This window comes from Sparus aurata, chromosome 3 (genome assembly GCF_900880675.1).
Source record: "Sparus aurata chromosome 3, fSpaAur1.1, whole genome shotgun sequence".
NCBI lineage: Eukaryota > Metazoa > Chordata > Actinopteri > Spariformes > Sparidae > Sparus > Sparus aurata.
The window spans coordinates 30,856,743-30,869,346 of record NC_044189.1 but is presented as its reverse complement, the minus strand read 5'-3'; the positions used below and the strand labels follow the sequence as shown (position 1 = coordinate 30,869,346).

Here is a 12,604-nt window from a genome sequence, read left to right as displayed (position 1 = left end):
AGCATCATTAGTAGCACTAACAGTAATAATAGTAGCAGCAGTAGCATGAGCGCTTTCAGATTGAAGTATTAAACTACTTTGTGTGCATATTACTCATGACTTCCCTGCAGTCTGTTGGCAAATAAAAAAAGCAGACTAAAACATCTTGTATGTATGAACAGTTCCATATTTATTCAAAAGACAGTCTGGATGTACAGCAATGATAACAAAGGTAAGAGGTAAGGAATTTGAGAAGAGAAGATGATAAAGAAGAGAAGAAACTTTCCAGTGCTTAGTTTTGCATGTGTAAACTGTAGTGACAGCACGTTATCGGCATCAATGGTGACAAACTCTAGGGTGTCTCATCCTCGTGCTCACAGTTCAGACTTCAGGAGCTTCTTGGCCTTCTTCATGTTGTCCATCACTAAAGAAGCGGCAGGAAACAATTACATTGAATCAGTTTCATAGACACAAACGGACACTGCTGGCAGAAGACAGATTTGTGTAAGCTTCACACTGTGTTACTTACAGATTTTGATGTCAGATGGTTCATAGGCATACATGCGGTTGGCGTAACGACCGGTGATGTCGGCCCTCACTGTCATTGAGGGGTCTGTGGAGACAAAGTTGAATTCAGCTGTGATCCTGAAGCAGAAAGGAGCTGTGTGCATACACTTCTACTGCACGTTTAGTTTGAACTGTAAGTATCTCTGCAAGGACACTTGCTCCATAGCTTTATTGAATTATTGAATGCCATGCCACATCAGCATTCTGTAAAATAGTTAATAGTTCAGATAACAATCTAGTGATGACATAGTAAATACACTTGCACTGGTGTGAAAGGAAGCACACAGCTAATCAGATAATGTCATAACAAAGGTTAAAATGTCATGGACTCACACATGTTTTATACATTATGTTTAGTTTACTGTGTCGAGTGCCTCTGAGCCAAAAACTTTCACACAAGTCTACTTGTACAACCAGAGGGACAATAAATATCTTGATGATCTGCATGAAAATTGAAACTTTACCCCTTGACAACATGTATGAACTAAACTATGATATTTTAAGTACTAAAAAACCCAAGGATGTAGTAGGCCTGTTTGTTCTTACAGGACACAAAGTCTTAAGTTTAAAGGTAAGTAACAGGATCTATGAAAGGGAATGTTTCAACAGGCTTAGCCTACAGAAACAAGCAACAAGCTATAGCTCTTACCGACAAAAATGATCCGGGGAACATACTGTCCATCAGGAGAGAGATGTTTGTCTGTGGTTTCATACTGTAAGTGAGAAACAACATAACACTTTAACATCCAACACATCAAAGTCAGCTCTAAAAGGCCCTAAAAAACTTTTCTCTAAATCAACTTACTACTCAGATGGCGTGTTGAACGAAATGTTTTGGGTTATTATTTTATCTCGAGAGATTGTTGTATCTTGTGATTGTGTCTCAGCTCTTCTTGCCTTTCAGTAAGTGAGGCTCAGTTTGAACAAGGTGCTGTTACAACATATTGTGTACCAATCACATGTGAATCGCAATGTGATGACAGAAGGAGCCCGGTAGTCTGATCTGAAAAGTCCTGTAAAGTTACCATCAGATTGAGAATGATGAAGTCCTCATCAAGAGCCCTCTGGATCTCAACGTCGTCAGAGAGGGTCTTCTTCAGTGCTGCAGGAGAAACAAGTACTTCATTCTACACCTCAGTCCAGGATGTGTGAGGTGACATCACACATGAGCAAACAAATGACTCTTCAAACAGGTTAGGCTCTTAATTCAACAGAACATTTTTATTATCAGCATGACTGACTCAGTAACTCAAATATAAGCAATCCCTGGGGGTTTGACTTACCCTGGCTGTGTGGGCAGTCCTTAAGGTGAAAGATGACCATCAGAGGCTTGTTTCTAAAGCACAAAACAGAGCAGCTTTTTGGTAAGCATCAGCGTGAGAGTTAGACCAACATTTTGATGGCAGTGTCGGTCAGGACTATTTCTTACCTTGACCTGGACCAGTAAAGAGCCTCCTCGTAAGTCTGGGCCCAGATCAGCTGATCACCCCAACCTGAACAGACATGGACAGCCTTATAGCTAAATAACAGCCTATAATTTATTTCAGTATTTACAACACTGTAACTTAAACCCAATCATTTGTCCTGAGAGGCACAGAAGATGCTCACAGACCTCTGGACAGAGTCTGAGGAGTCCTCCTGCCAGTCTTGGGGATGTATTTCCCGAAGGTGGAGGACAGGGCCACCAAGACCAAGAGTGCAGACAACACGGCTTTGATCATCTTTATAAACTGACTGAAAGAGGCAAACAAAGAGAGGGAAAAACAAATCACACAACTGTTCAAACGTTGTGATCATGGGAATCATCACATCAGTCCTCTGGACTCTTCCTTTTTGAAGATTATGTAGTTGGCTTTTGTAGACAGACAAAACTGGAAACAATAGAAAAGAGATAAGCATTCTGTCATGTGGCTTTCAGGAAAGCCATATCAAGTTATTTCTTAGCCATTAAAAGTTGTTTAAAAAATAATAGTATGCTATGAATTCAAATCACATACTTTTGTCCTTTCTTGCTGTTTACAGTTGTTTCAATCATAAAAGAAACATTAAACATGTCTGTACAGAACAGATATTATCTGGAAGAGAGATGATTTCCCATCAAATAGTGCAGTGTGGCTTCAACTATCATTAACGTCCTTGTGGTGCTAGCAGAGCGGGACTAAACGTAAGTATACAAGTTTCTACCTTTACAGGATGCGACGCAGCGTTATAAGCTCTTGAATGAAGACATGTAACTGTGTTGCATTGTTTGTTTTTGTTACCTTTTAAGTTTAAATCATTACATTTTAAATCTTTATTAATATTTCCATCTTGCTATGAAACAAGTTTTCTCTCTTATCCTGCAAATATTATAATTCTTATTTTTAATACTATTCTTTGGTCTATATTTTTTTAAATACCAGTTTTATCACCACTATGCTTAACTTTGTAAATTAACCGAACAATTTTAGCAGTTTCTCTAGCCCTGACAACTGCTTCACTAGGTGCACAGCCTAAGAAGTGAGAGAAAAAAGTAGTTTCTGAAATGTAGTTTCGATGCAGTTAAAAATTAGCATAGCACGGGCGGCCTGTGTGGACCGGCCCTGTGTCTTACCTGTTCCCGGCTGCTCAGGTGAGGATGTAGACGGACCACAGCTGCAGAATATGCTGTACCTCCACTCTCACCTGTCCCGTATTTAAACACCTGTTCGCCTGCGGACCCGCCCTCCTCCCATGCCATGATGACTCAAACTACCGACACGTTTTTGTCAGCAAACCAAACTTCATTGAGAAAACTGGCAATTCCAGGTTTCCGTGTGTTCTGCCAAATACATGGGAGTGTATGATCAGGAATGAAAACATTTTGCTCTATGATGATGAGCTCCTTAAAATCGGCATACTCCACAATCAACGAGTTGCATCTATTCGTATTAAAATCCTATTCATTTTTTCTTGAGCCTCTTCATTTGTTAATTAACGTCATAAAACCGTCATAGTGACAATAGGAACCAAATAGGGTTGTTGTTTATTTTATTTCATGTATTTTATTAATACTTCCATGCTGTTTGGACACTGTGATAGATAATTAATAATTGGTTTTACTCATATTTTGTACACAGTGATATCAGGTTTGGCTTGGCTCCAAGGACAGGTCAGCATTTAGTTGAGGAATGGATGACAGGCTGGATGATGATTGGTCTCTATGTGATTGGCTGAAGACACAAAGGAACAGCAGAAATAGTCTTTCCTACAAAGTCAACATTTGATTCAGTCATGAGCAATAAACGATTGACATCTAAGTTTCACAAGCACAGCCTTTGAGAAACTAAAACAAACAGGAGTGCAGGGACTGTGCCAATTAATGATGAACATTTGTGAAATCCTGTGTTCTTTCAATTGAAATAAGCTTTTACACTACAAGATTATTTTCAATCTGTATTGAGTAAATTGTATAATCTGTGAATGTAAACGGACATGAAAAAAATTCAGATTGGTATTATGTACTTTCTGGGAGCTTTATCTTGAAGCAACTCAGCAGTCTCCTGTGTCCTGCAGCAGGTACTGTGACTCAGTGGTGCCTTGCTGCTATCAATGGCAGCTTTGTTCAGTCTCAGCCCGGTTTGGGCCTCCTGACAACCAATCTGCCTCTCAGCTAATGAATCAGTCCTTTTACTCGACTTCCTGAATCCGGGAGCAACATTTGTTTATACTGTCAGAGTCACTCTCAGCTCCACAAACCATCTACTGCTACTGTTAAAGGTGCAGCTTTTCTTTTTAACATGTTAGATTGGGTGACATACTATGTAGCATAGTGTAACACAGCTCAACAGTGTGGCTTATTGATGTCTTTTTATAGTTTGTGAACCATACTGGAGCTCTATGGCAGAGAGGAAGACATATCAGGCTTTCATACAGACATAATACGTGTTCATTTAGTCGAGTCATTGTGGGTTTTGTAGGACCTGGTTGATTATAGAAAAATAAAGATTCCCACCTGACTTACCTTTTGTCCTAGATTCAGAGCAAGGCAAGTTTCAGTGCTGTTATTGTAACAGGTCTGTGTGGCCTGACTGTACATTCTTACTTGAGGTCATTTAGATGTAATGACAGATAATGTTCATTTGTACATGGATGGCATGTGATGGATCTGACAGTCTAACACACAGTGCACTATTAACAAAAGAGATGGCCATGTGAAGCCAGACAACTACACAGTTTCAAAGATACACCACTTAAATCCTGATTTTCAGACCACAATTAATTACAGCATCCACTATAGGTCAAAGGTGATGCAATAACAGATGGACAACAGCCAGAGCATCAGAGACCATCTAACAAACTGCATCTCCTGATAAAGACTATGAGATTTGTCTGAAAACTCCTTGAAAAAGACCTTGTGTAAATGCTGTTGCCGTCAAACCAAGATGTCATGTTCTTTATGCCTGCACCATTTAATCAAAAGAATGTATATTTGTTCTTGTTTCTGCCTTTGTTGTTTTATATTATTGTTTAGATATCCAATGTGTTATTGTTTTGTCATATTTTATCTTCTTTTGATATAATTTTATTCCTGTTTTATTCCTGTGTAAAGCTGTTTTCTCGCATGGTTTTATGTTTTACACACATTTCATTCTTCTGGCAAAGCACTTGACAAACCAAATGTCCCAAAGTACTAAATAAATAATTGTTTAAGATGCTGTGTGCTATGATGTTGGTCTGTCACTAGGATGTGGGAGCAGTTTAGTGCTGAGGTGTCCTTAACCCCCCCGCTCTTTCTGTACCGGCTTTCACTCCCAGCTATACTCCTTCTATCCGTCACTGTGTGTTGTCACAGCTCCATTGTCAATATTTGAACTACAGGGCAGCGTTAAAGGCCACTCCTATTAACACTTCACATTCACCAGCTGCACTCAGCCCTATCCTGATAACACAGATCTGACACTGACTTTTTACACACACACACACAAACTGCCATTGGCCGGCCCGCTTAAATAGGATGCAACTTCCTGGTTTGAATTTAGGCACAATTCAGCAGCTCATGAATAACTGAACTCACCTGAGATAAAGCTGAGAAATACTAACACGTTGTGTTAGCTCACTCAACAGTCTGTCACTAAACACACCCACTCAATGCTTCACCCCAGGTCACTTCTGTAATTTAAGGTAATTCTTCTCTTTTGAGTACTTGATTTCTGTCCAACAGCAACAAAGCTGTATTCCTTGAGCGAAAAATCGAAAGAAGAACAAAAAAAGGAATACAGCCAAAATTATCAGTGTTGAATCTATTCACTAGGTACCTAAAACCATCACATCAATGGAGGCATTGTGTTTTACATTAAAACTGACAGGTGTCTGCAGACATCAGTGGAAACACTTTACAGGATTCCCTGACATTTCAAATAGGTATATACTCAACTGCACTCAAAGTTCAATTATATTTTTAAAACAAAAAAATTAAATAAAATCACATTGAAATTGTGGTGAAATATAAGTGTTGGCGTCTTGTGTTTAAGTTAGCATCCTAACCAGCTAGCCCCAGCGGTCCAAGGTTTCTGTGCTACAAGTGTGAGTTCAAAGTGCTAGCTGCATAGCTAGCAGCGTCTAAGCTCCCTATTTGTGTGTGTGAGTGTATGTGTGTATATAAATATATTTACACATTTATATACATACACCGATCAGGCATAACAATATGACCCCCAGCTTCATATTGTGTTGGTCACACTTTTGCTGCGAACAGCCCTGATCTGTCAAGGCATGGACACTGAAAAAAGTAAATCTTAGAATATGTAATTGTAATATAATTAAGCCTGTGATAATAACAATAAAAAACAAAGTTTGTCTCCTGACATGAATATATCAAGTAGTGAATTAGTCTATATTTGTTCAAAACACAAGTCATTTTGATTTTATGCAGACCCACACAACACACAATTTGCTCATTGTATTTACCCTGCTCCAACTGCTTGAGTGGCTTCAAAAGACTTCTTATGTATCTTGAAACTGATGTTAGCAAGTTTTAGAATACTTGCTTCAAATGAAATTTGAACCTGACGTTTGCAAGTGACTGTAATGTAAGCAGGGATGTGTTTTTTCTTCCACATAAAGTTAATCAGACGGCGCCGGGTGCCACGTTTGTTGTGGAGCGTCAGTGATGTTCTTTTCCACTGTTCTTTTTCACCTTCTTGGTTTGGCTCTTGCTTCCAAGATGGCCATCTTTTTAGTGTTGTTTTTTTTGTCATTTTGTTTTTTTTTTGCTATAATCTGCAACCTCTACCTGAAAAATCTCCTGGTGATCTTTTCTTTTACTCCACAGCATGATGGAAGCCTGCTGGAGAGTGCCAGAGCTTCCTTCTCCAACACACCCACTGCGTTTGGAAGCTCCATGAGGGAGGAACCAGTCTTTATCCTAAACAGTTCCTCGATGTGGTGAATGACATCATAGGCTTCTTTGGAGGAGTGGCAATTTGCAACTTGACTTCTCTTGGTTTTTGCATTGTTTTTTCCTGTTCTGTGTTCTCTGTTTTTTTTCTCTGTTCTCTGAAAGCGCAAATGCATTGTTTGAATATGATTACATATTTTTTTGTTATTAAAATCTTTGTAGGTGCTTAAATTGCTCCTTCTGACTTTAGCCACCCATGCTTTTCTCCTGTCTCTTTCTTTGGGGAAGCCATACATGTGCACGCCTTTCTCCGAGCGATTGGAGCATCCCTATGCAGCACAGCACACCATGGTGAAGACTGTATTCATGACAACATAGCGGAAAGGACACAAACAGCTTGACATGCTGATCTGTTTGACTTCTTTAGATACTGTTTTTAAGGAATTCATGGTGGTATTAAGTGCATTGGGAAAAACAAGAATGTGTGATTCATTATTCAACAGCAGAGTAAGTTTGTGATAAGTATAAACAGTGATAGAATTCCATTTACTTGCAATGAATTCAAATCCAAATTTAATTTATTTGCCATGGATTTCCTTCTAGAACACAGTTATCATCATCTGATATCATCATCATCATAATGCTGTTGTGAGTCCAGACTTATCGTGAAGTCAATTGGTAAATCATGTTGGTCCCCTGTTAGTCTGCCTCCCTCAAGTCTGTAAGTTAAAAAAGAAAAAAAGAAAAAAAGAAATTATTATGATTTTATTGCTGTCAACGACTGTACAGGTTTAGTAAAGTTAACGGAGTTCAAAGCAATTAATAGAAGTGCATATATATTAATAAGAATAGTTAAATAGTGACAGAATTCCATTTATTTGCAATGAATTCAAATCAAAATTAAAATTATTTGTAATGGATTTCCGATTAGAACACAGTTATCATCGTAATGCTGCTGTTAGTCCAGACTTGTCTGTCACCTGTTAGTCTGCCTCATTCAAGTCTGAAAGTAAAGAAAAATAACAGAGAAAAAATTACGATTTTATTGCCGTCAACGACTGTACATGTTTAGTAAACTTAACAGAGTTCAAAGCAATAACACAAGCATGTAAATGTTGCAAAGCAAAGCATTTATTGACCATTATTTATCGATTGTCGTGGTTTTTCTGTTGTTTTCTATTGCCCACTAGCACTTCCTGGAACCTTTGGAGGCCACATGGACCACGTGATCAGCCAGCGTTTTGAACTTCTGTTGTCACCACTCTCTCTCTTAAGGCACTTTACCAAATACGAGAGCCCACTGTACAGGGGGCAGCGTGAGATGTGTGCTGCATAGACGATCTCTGTGCTCGCTAGATAGCACCAGTACCTTAGAGAGAAAGAGTTGTGACACTATGATGTCGCCACCGGGGCAGTCACGCCGTTCATGTAAGCCCCAATAGCTCCAAAACACAGGCTGGCTGTCCTGTTCTTTGATAGGACAGACAGCAGCGATTGCGTTATTGACCGGTAAATATATAAAACAAAAAACACACACCCAAGCAGGGCCGCTGGAAGTGATTTTGAACAGGGGGTGCTGTGAAAAAATTGTTTGTTTTTTTTTTGACAAAAAACCTATGAGCCTATAGGCCTATTTAAAATACATTTTAAAAATAAATAAATAGATTGAGATTTACTACTTTATTGTCATATACACTTCAGTGCACACAGCCAGGGTCTGTAACACACAGACATCATCAATTCTCAGATGAATATGCGCTATTAATTAAACTTCACAATAACGCTATAACAATGCAATAGATTTGGTCAGCTGGCATGAACCTGGGTCACTGCACCATCTACGTTTATGTCACACGCGACTCTATTAGCTCCAAAATCCTTTGACGCACACCACAAGGAAATAGTCTCTGACTATTTAAGTGTGTTATTGAACAGCTCTCCACATCCATTATGCAAAGATCACATGCACAAAATAACACTTTCCGTCTACATCTCCAACTTTTTTACGCAAACCACAAGGAAATAATCTCCGACTATTTAAACGTTATTTAACAGGTCTCCACATCCATTACGCACAGATCACATGATCAAAACAACACTCTCCATCTCCATCCCCACCACCTTGCAAAAATACTCTAGTGTGACGTTAAACTGCATGAATATATGAAGGTGCGTGGCGACACCATGCTCTTACTTTGAGCTGCAGGCAGGGTGCCCTGGTTACAGGTGTCAAAATGTCGACGTGCACTCTAGGGTCGTGGAGATAAAGTCTCTGATGAGGGGACGAATGTCCAGGGAGTTCAGAATGTCTGTGTGGGCATGCATCAGCAAAAGGTGTGTGAGTCTTTTCTGGGTCATGGTGCTGCGTATACATGTCTTCAAAAGACGCAAGGCTGAGAAAGTGCGCTTGGATGAGGCCACGGAGATGGACAGGCATAACTCGATCAGTTTTTCTGTCTCTGAAAACATGGCTCTTGTTTGTGGCTGGAGCTTTGTCAAACATGATGCTACATCTTGGACTGTGACACACTCAGACCCTCTGTCTTTTGTGACATCGGCAAGCTGCTTGGCGATGCTTGGCCCGAGCATTTTAAGCTGGAGTTCAAGGCAGTCTGCGTCAACTTTTGTCCAATCACGCGAGGTTAGGTTGCGGTTGCTGGGGCTGGGCCTGCCAGTGCAACTGCAGGCAGCGGCGGGCGGACAGTCTCCTCACTCGGCTGCTCTCCGTTGTCATGGTTGTGGTACTAGTGTTCTTCCTCACTGGTGGTGGTTTTCCAAGAAAATCCGAAATGCGTTTTTGTGCCATGTTTCCTCCTCGTTTCTGTCATAAGACTATGTAAATTTACTAGTCTGTTGCTGCCATGGATGTATGCTGCATGGAGTGAGCAGGAAACCTCTTTACTCGGCGGCCGACCACTAGCCTGCCTGACGCTGACAACGTAACTTCCGTGAACCTGTGTTAGGCCTAAAAAATAATAGCCTACGTGTGTCAAAATCATTTCCCAAAATATTCATACGGAATTTATAAATTGTGCAAAATATTTTAAACACATTAAAAAAAAAATCTCCCTCTCGCCACTAGGGGGTGCTGCAGCACCCCCACTTCCAGCGGCCATGCAGTGCTAGTTACGCTGCTGATTTTGAGATGATAAAAATCAGGTTGAAGAACGTTATTTCGCTAATGTTAGCTAGGACTGACGTTAGTTCTGTGGAAAGTAGGCTACAAGGTCCGTGTATCTTTTGGTCATTCAATTTTCCTTTCAGAAACGGGTATTAAAAAAACAAAAAACTAGTGGTTATTTGATTTTCGTTTTAGAAAACAAAAATTAAATTTAAGTACAAGGCGTTTTTCTTTTTCATGGTCAAAAAGGGATGAGCGAAATTATAAAAATAATTCGATTTTCATTTTATATTTCAGTGAGTGAGTGTCACAGTAGATTGCCCTGCCCCTGCCCCTTTACAGCACCGTCCTGTAAATGACAACATCCGGTCTCAGAAATGAATAAACAGGCCTTTTTTCCGTTTCCGTTGTTTTTTAATACCCGTTTCTGAAAGGAAAATCGAATGACCAAAAGATACACGGACCCTACAAAAGCTATTTAAAAAATTTTTAAAAAATTTAAACTTTATTTTTTCACGTTTTTTTTGTTCAAAACATTGGCAGAATCAGTGTAATGAGCAAAGTAGGTATGGGTACAATATATGAGGCTAAGTAATACAAGTGCTAGCCATGTAGTGCCCTTATGGACACAAAAGAAACAACAAAAATGAGAGAAGAACAAAAGGTATATGTACACATATGTTTGTGCACCTGATCTCACGAGTGCACACGTTCACCTACATATGTCTAAATAATCATACACATTCATACACAGTTGCACACATACGTATGAACACTCATAGGAACGAAACATGAAAGAACCGTGTGGGTCGTACCAACATTACAGCAATATAGTCATTGTTTTTCTTAAAACCAAAATATATAAAGCATTAAGGTTGGTTATCACCTCTTCTTGTAATATAAGTGCTCCATTTTTCCCAGAGGGCATCACCTTTGTCCCTTTGTAATCTGAGACTAAACGTCAGTAGTTCCATTGTTTGGATGTCTTTAATTATGGCTTCCCACTGATTAACCGTAGGAGGTTCTGTGTTGAGCCATCTTCTTGTTATGGCTTTTTTGCTGGCAGCCATGAAGATTTTTAAGAGGTATCTGTCGTTTTTTGGTAATTCTGTGTCCATATTGCCCAGGTAGAATGACAAACAAGTTAAATTAAAATTATACTGCTAGACTTAACTGATAATACTTTGAACTCATTCCCAGAAGGATTTAAGTGTGGGGCAGCTCCAGAATATGTGTGTATGATCTGCCGTACTATGTCCACACCCTCTCCAGCATGTAGGTTGTAGTCCTGTCTGTTTAGACTTTTGCTTTGGTGTTATGAAGAATCGGATATAGTTTTTCCGGGAAAAATCTCTCCACAGTTGTGAGGCTGTAGTAGTGATTTGTGTGTTAATTACATTTGTCCAGTCTTCAGAAGTAATAACGATTCCCAACTCCTTTTCCCATTTCGCCTTAATATAATTTGTTGAATGACCTCTTAATTCAGCTATAGCCTATGTCTATATAGTTCACCAATGATCTTTCTGGACAGTTTTGTATTATAGGCTTTGATAAACATTTTGGTAATACCTGATATATTTTCCTGTATAAAATTTGGCTTTCATGTTCAATTTAACATCAATATAACATTCATATGCTACTGCGGCTGCTGCTGGTGGTAACGGCGGCTGCTGCTGGCGGTGGTCACGGCAGCGGCTGCTGGTGGTCACGACGGCGGCTGCTGTTCATTTGGTTCTTCATGGTTGCGGTGTCATGGATCACCTGCCCTGGTTTTTTATTTTCTTGTTCACGCACACACAAACAAACATTCTTGTTGTCTGTCATTGTTTAATAAAAAATACTTTATTTGAAAACCTTCATTTGTATCAGCCATCCTTACACTGATGTCTCAATAACTGTAACAGGAGTTACAAGTGTTTTGTTATAATAGTTAATTGCTTAAGTTAGGTTGAGTCACAGCTAACGTTACTCTTACTCTGTGCACTAACCCAGAACCCAGAAAAATCTTAATAGCTCTGCACTTACCTATAGACCCAAGCATACAAGCGTAAATTAGGTTTTATTCTGTAATAGTTTTGAAAATATGTGTATGGCTTAATCTTAAATATTCTAGTAATATTCTTAGTCTTAACATGATCATGTTTCACGTTGTGGTCCTGGGGGTGGCCACTTTCATCAGAAGAAGTGAGCTAGCTGCTAGGTGGATGCTGAACAGACCACAGCAGACCTCTTAGTGCCACCACGAATGTAAGCTAATGGCTGAATTAGAATTTATAAGCCAAATCACGGGAATCAATAATACAGCCCAGGTGCGCTAAAATGAAAATCATAAGACGTCTATCATCAGATGAATGATATGGAAAAGAAAAGTTAAACATGAACACTAAGCTTTTCCCTCCAAAAATGTAAAAGTTATCTAGGTAATACACAGCTTTTCGTTGTCACCCTGCCTCTCAAAATGCAAAACTGACATTAAGAAAAATGTAATAATGCCATCAGCTGAAAAAGTACTTGGGTGCATGGCCGCTGGAAGTCAGCCTTGCGTCTTTTGAAGACATGTATACGCAGCACCATGACCC

At 39.4% G+C, this 12,604-nt stretch overlaps 2 protein-coding genes across 6 annotated transcripts in view; one reads left to right on the top strand and one right to left on the bottom strand.

Moving 5' to 3' along the window:
• The window catches only part of tspan13b (tetraspanin 13b), a 51,688-nt gene extending 44,535 nt beyond the window's left edge, over positions 1-7,153 (top strand). For all 4 annotated transcript variants that reach the window (XM_030410494.1, XM_030410478.1, XM_030410498.1 and 1 more), the window contains exon 6: positions 6,839-7,153. In XM_030410494.1, the coding sequence (XP_030266354.1) occupies positions 6,839-6,955 (117 nt within the window). In that variant the 3' untranslated portion in view covers positions 6,956-7,153. The remainder of the gene's footprint in view (positions 1-6,838) is intronic.
• agr2 (anterior gradient 2) lies at positions 146-5,860 on the bottom strand. 2 transcript variants are annotated; one of them, XM_030410519.1, is made up of 8 exons: positions 3,140-5,860; positions 2,159-2,280; positions 1,976-2,039; positions 1,830-1,882; positions 1,572-1,648; positions 1,196-1,259; positions 509-592; positions 146-403 (listed from the first exon to the last, which is right to left on the bottom strand). In XM_030410519.1, exons 2-8 carry the CDS (start codon positions 2,265-2,267, stop codon positions 354-356), a joined length of 501 nt encoding a protein of 166 aa, XP_030266379.1. In that variant the 5' UTR covers positions 2,268-2,280; positions 3,140-5,860; the 3' UTR covers positions 146-353. The 2 variants fall into 2 exon arrangements, with proteins under 2 accessions (XP_030266379.1, XP_030266388.1); XM_030410528.1 differs by lacking the exon at positions 3,140-5,860 and adding an exon at positions 2,731-2,773.
• Positions 7,154-12,604: the final 5,451 nt, after the last annotated feature.

Excerpts from the sequence above, each read along its gene's own strand:
- agr2 (XM_030410519.1), bottom strand. The coding sequence starts at position 2,267 with ATGATCAAAGCCGTGTTGTCTGCACTCTTGGTCTTGGTGGCCCTGTCC. Across the intron at positions 2,040-2,158 it reads TCCTCAGACTCTGTCCAGAG|GTTGGGGTGATCAGCTGATC; the intron begins GTCTGTGAGCAT and ends ATGTCTGTTCAG. Across the intron at positions 1,649-1,829 it reads GGACTGCCCACACAGCCAGG|CACTGAAGAAGACCCTCTCT; the intron begins GTAAGTCAAACC and ends TTTCTCCTGCAG.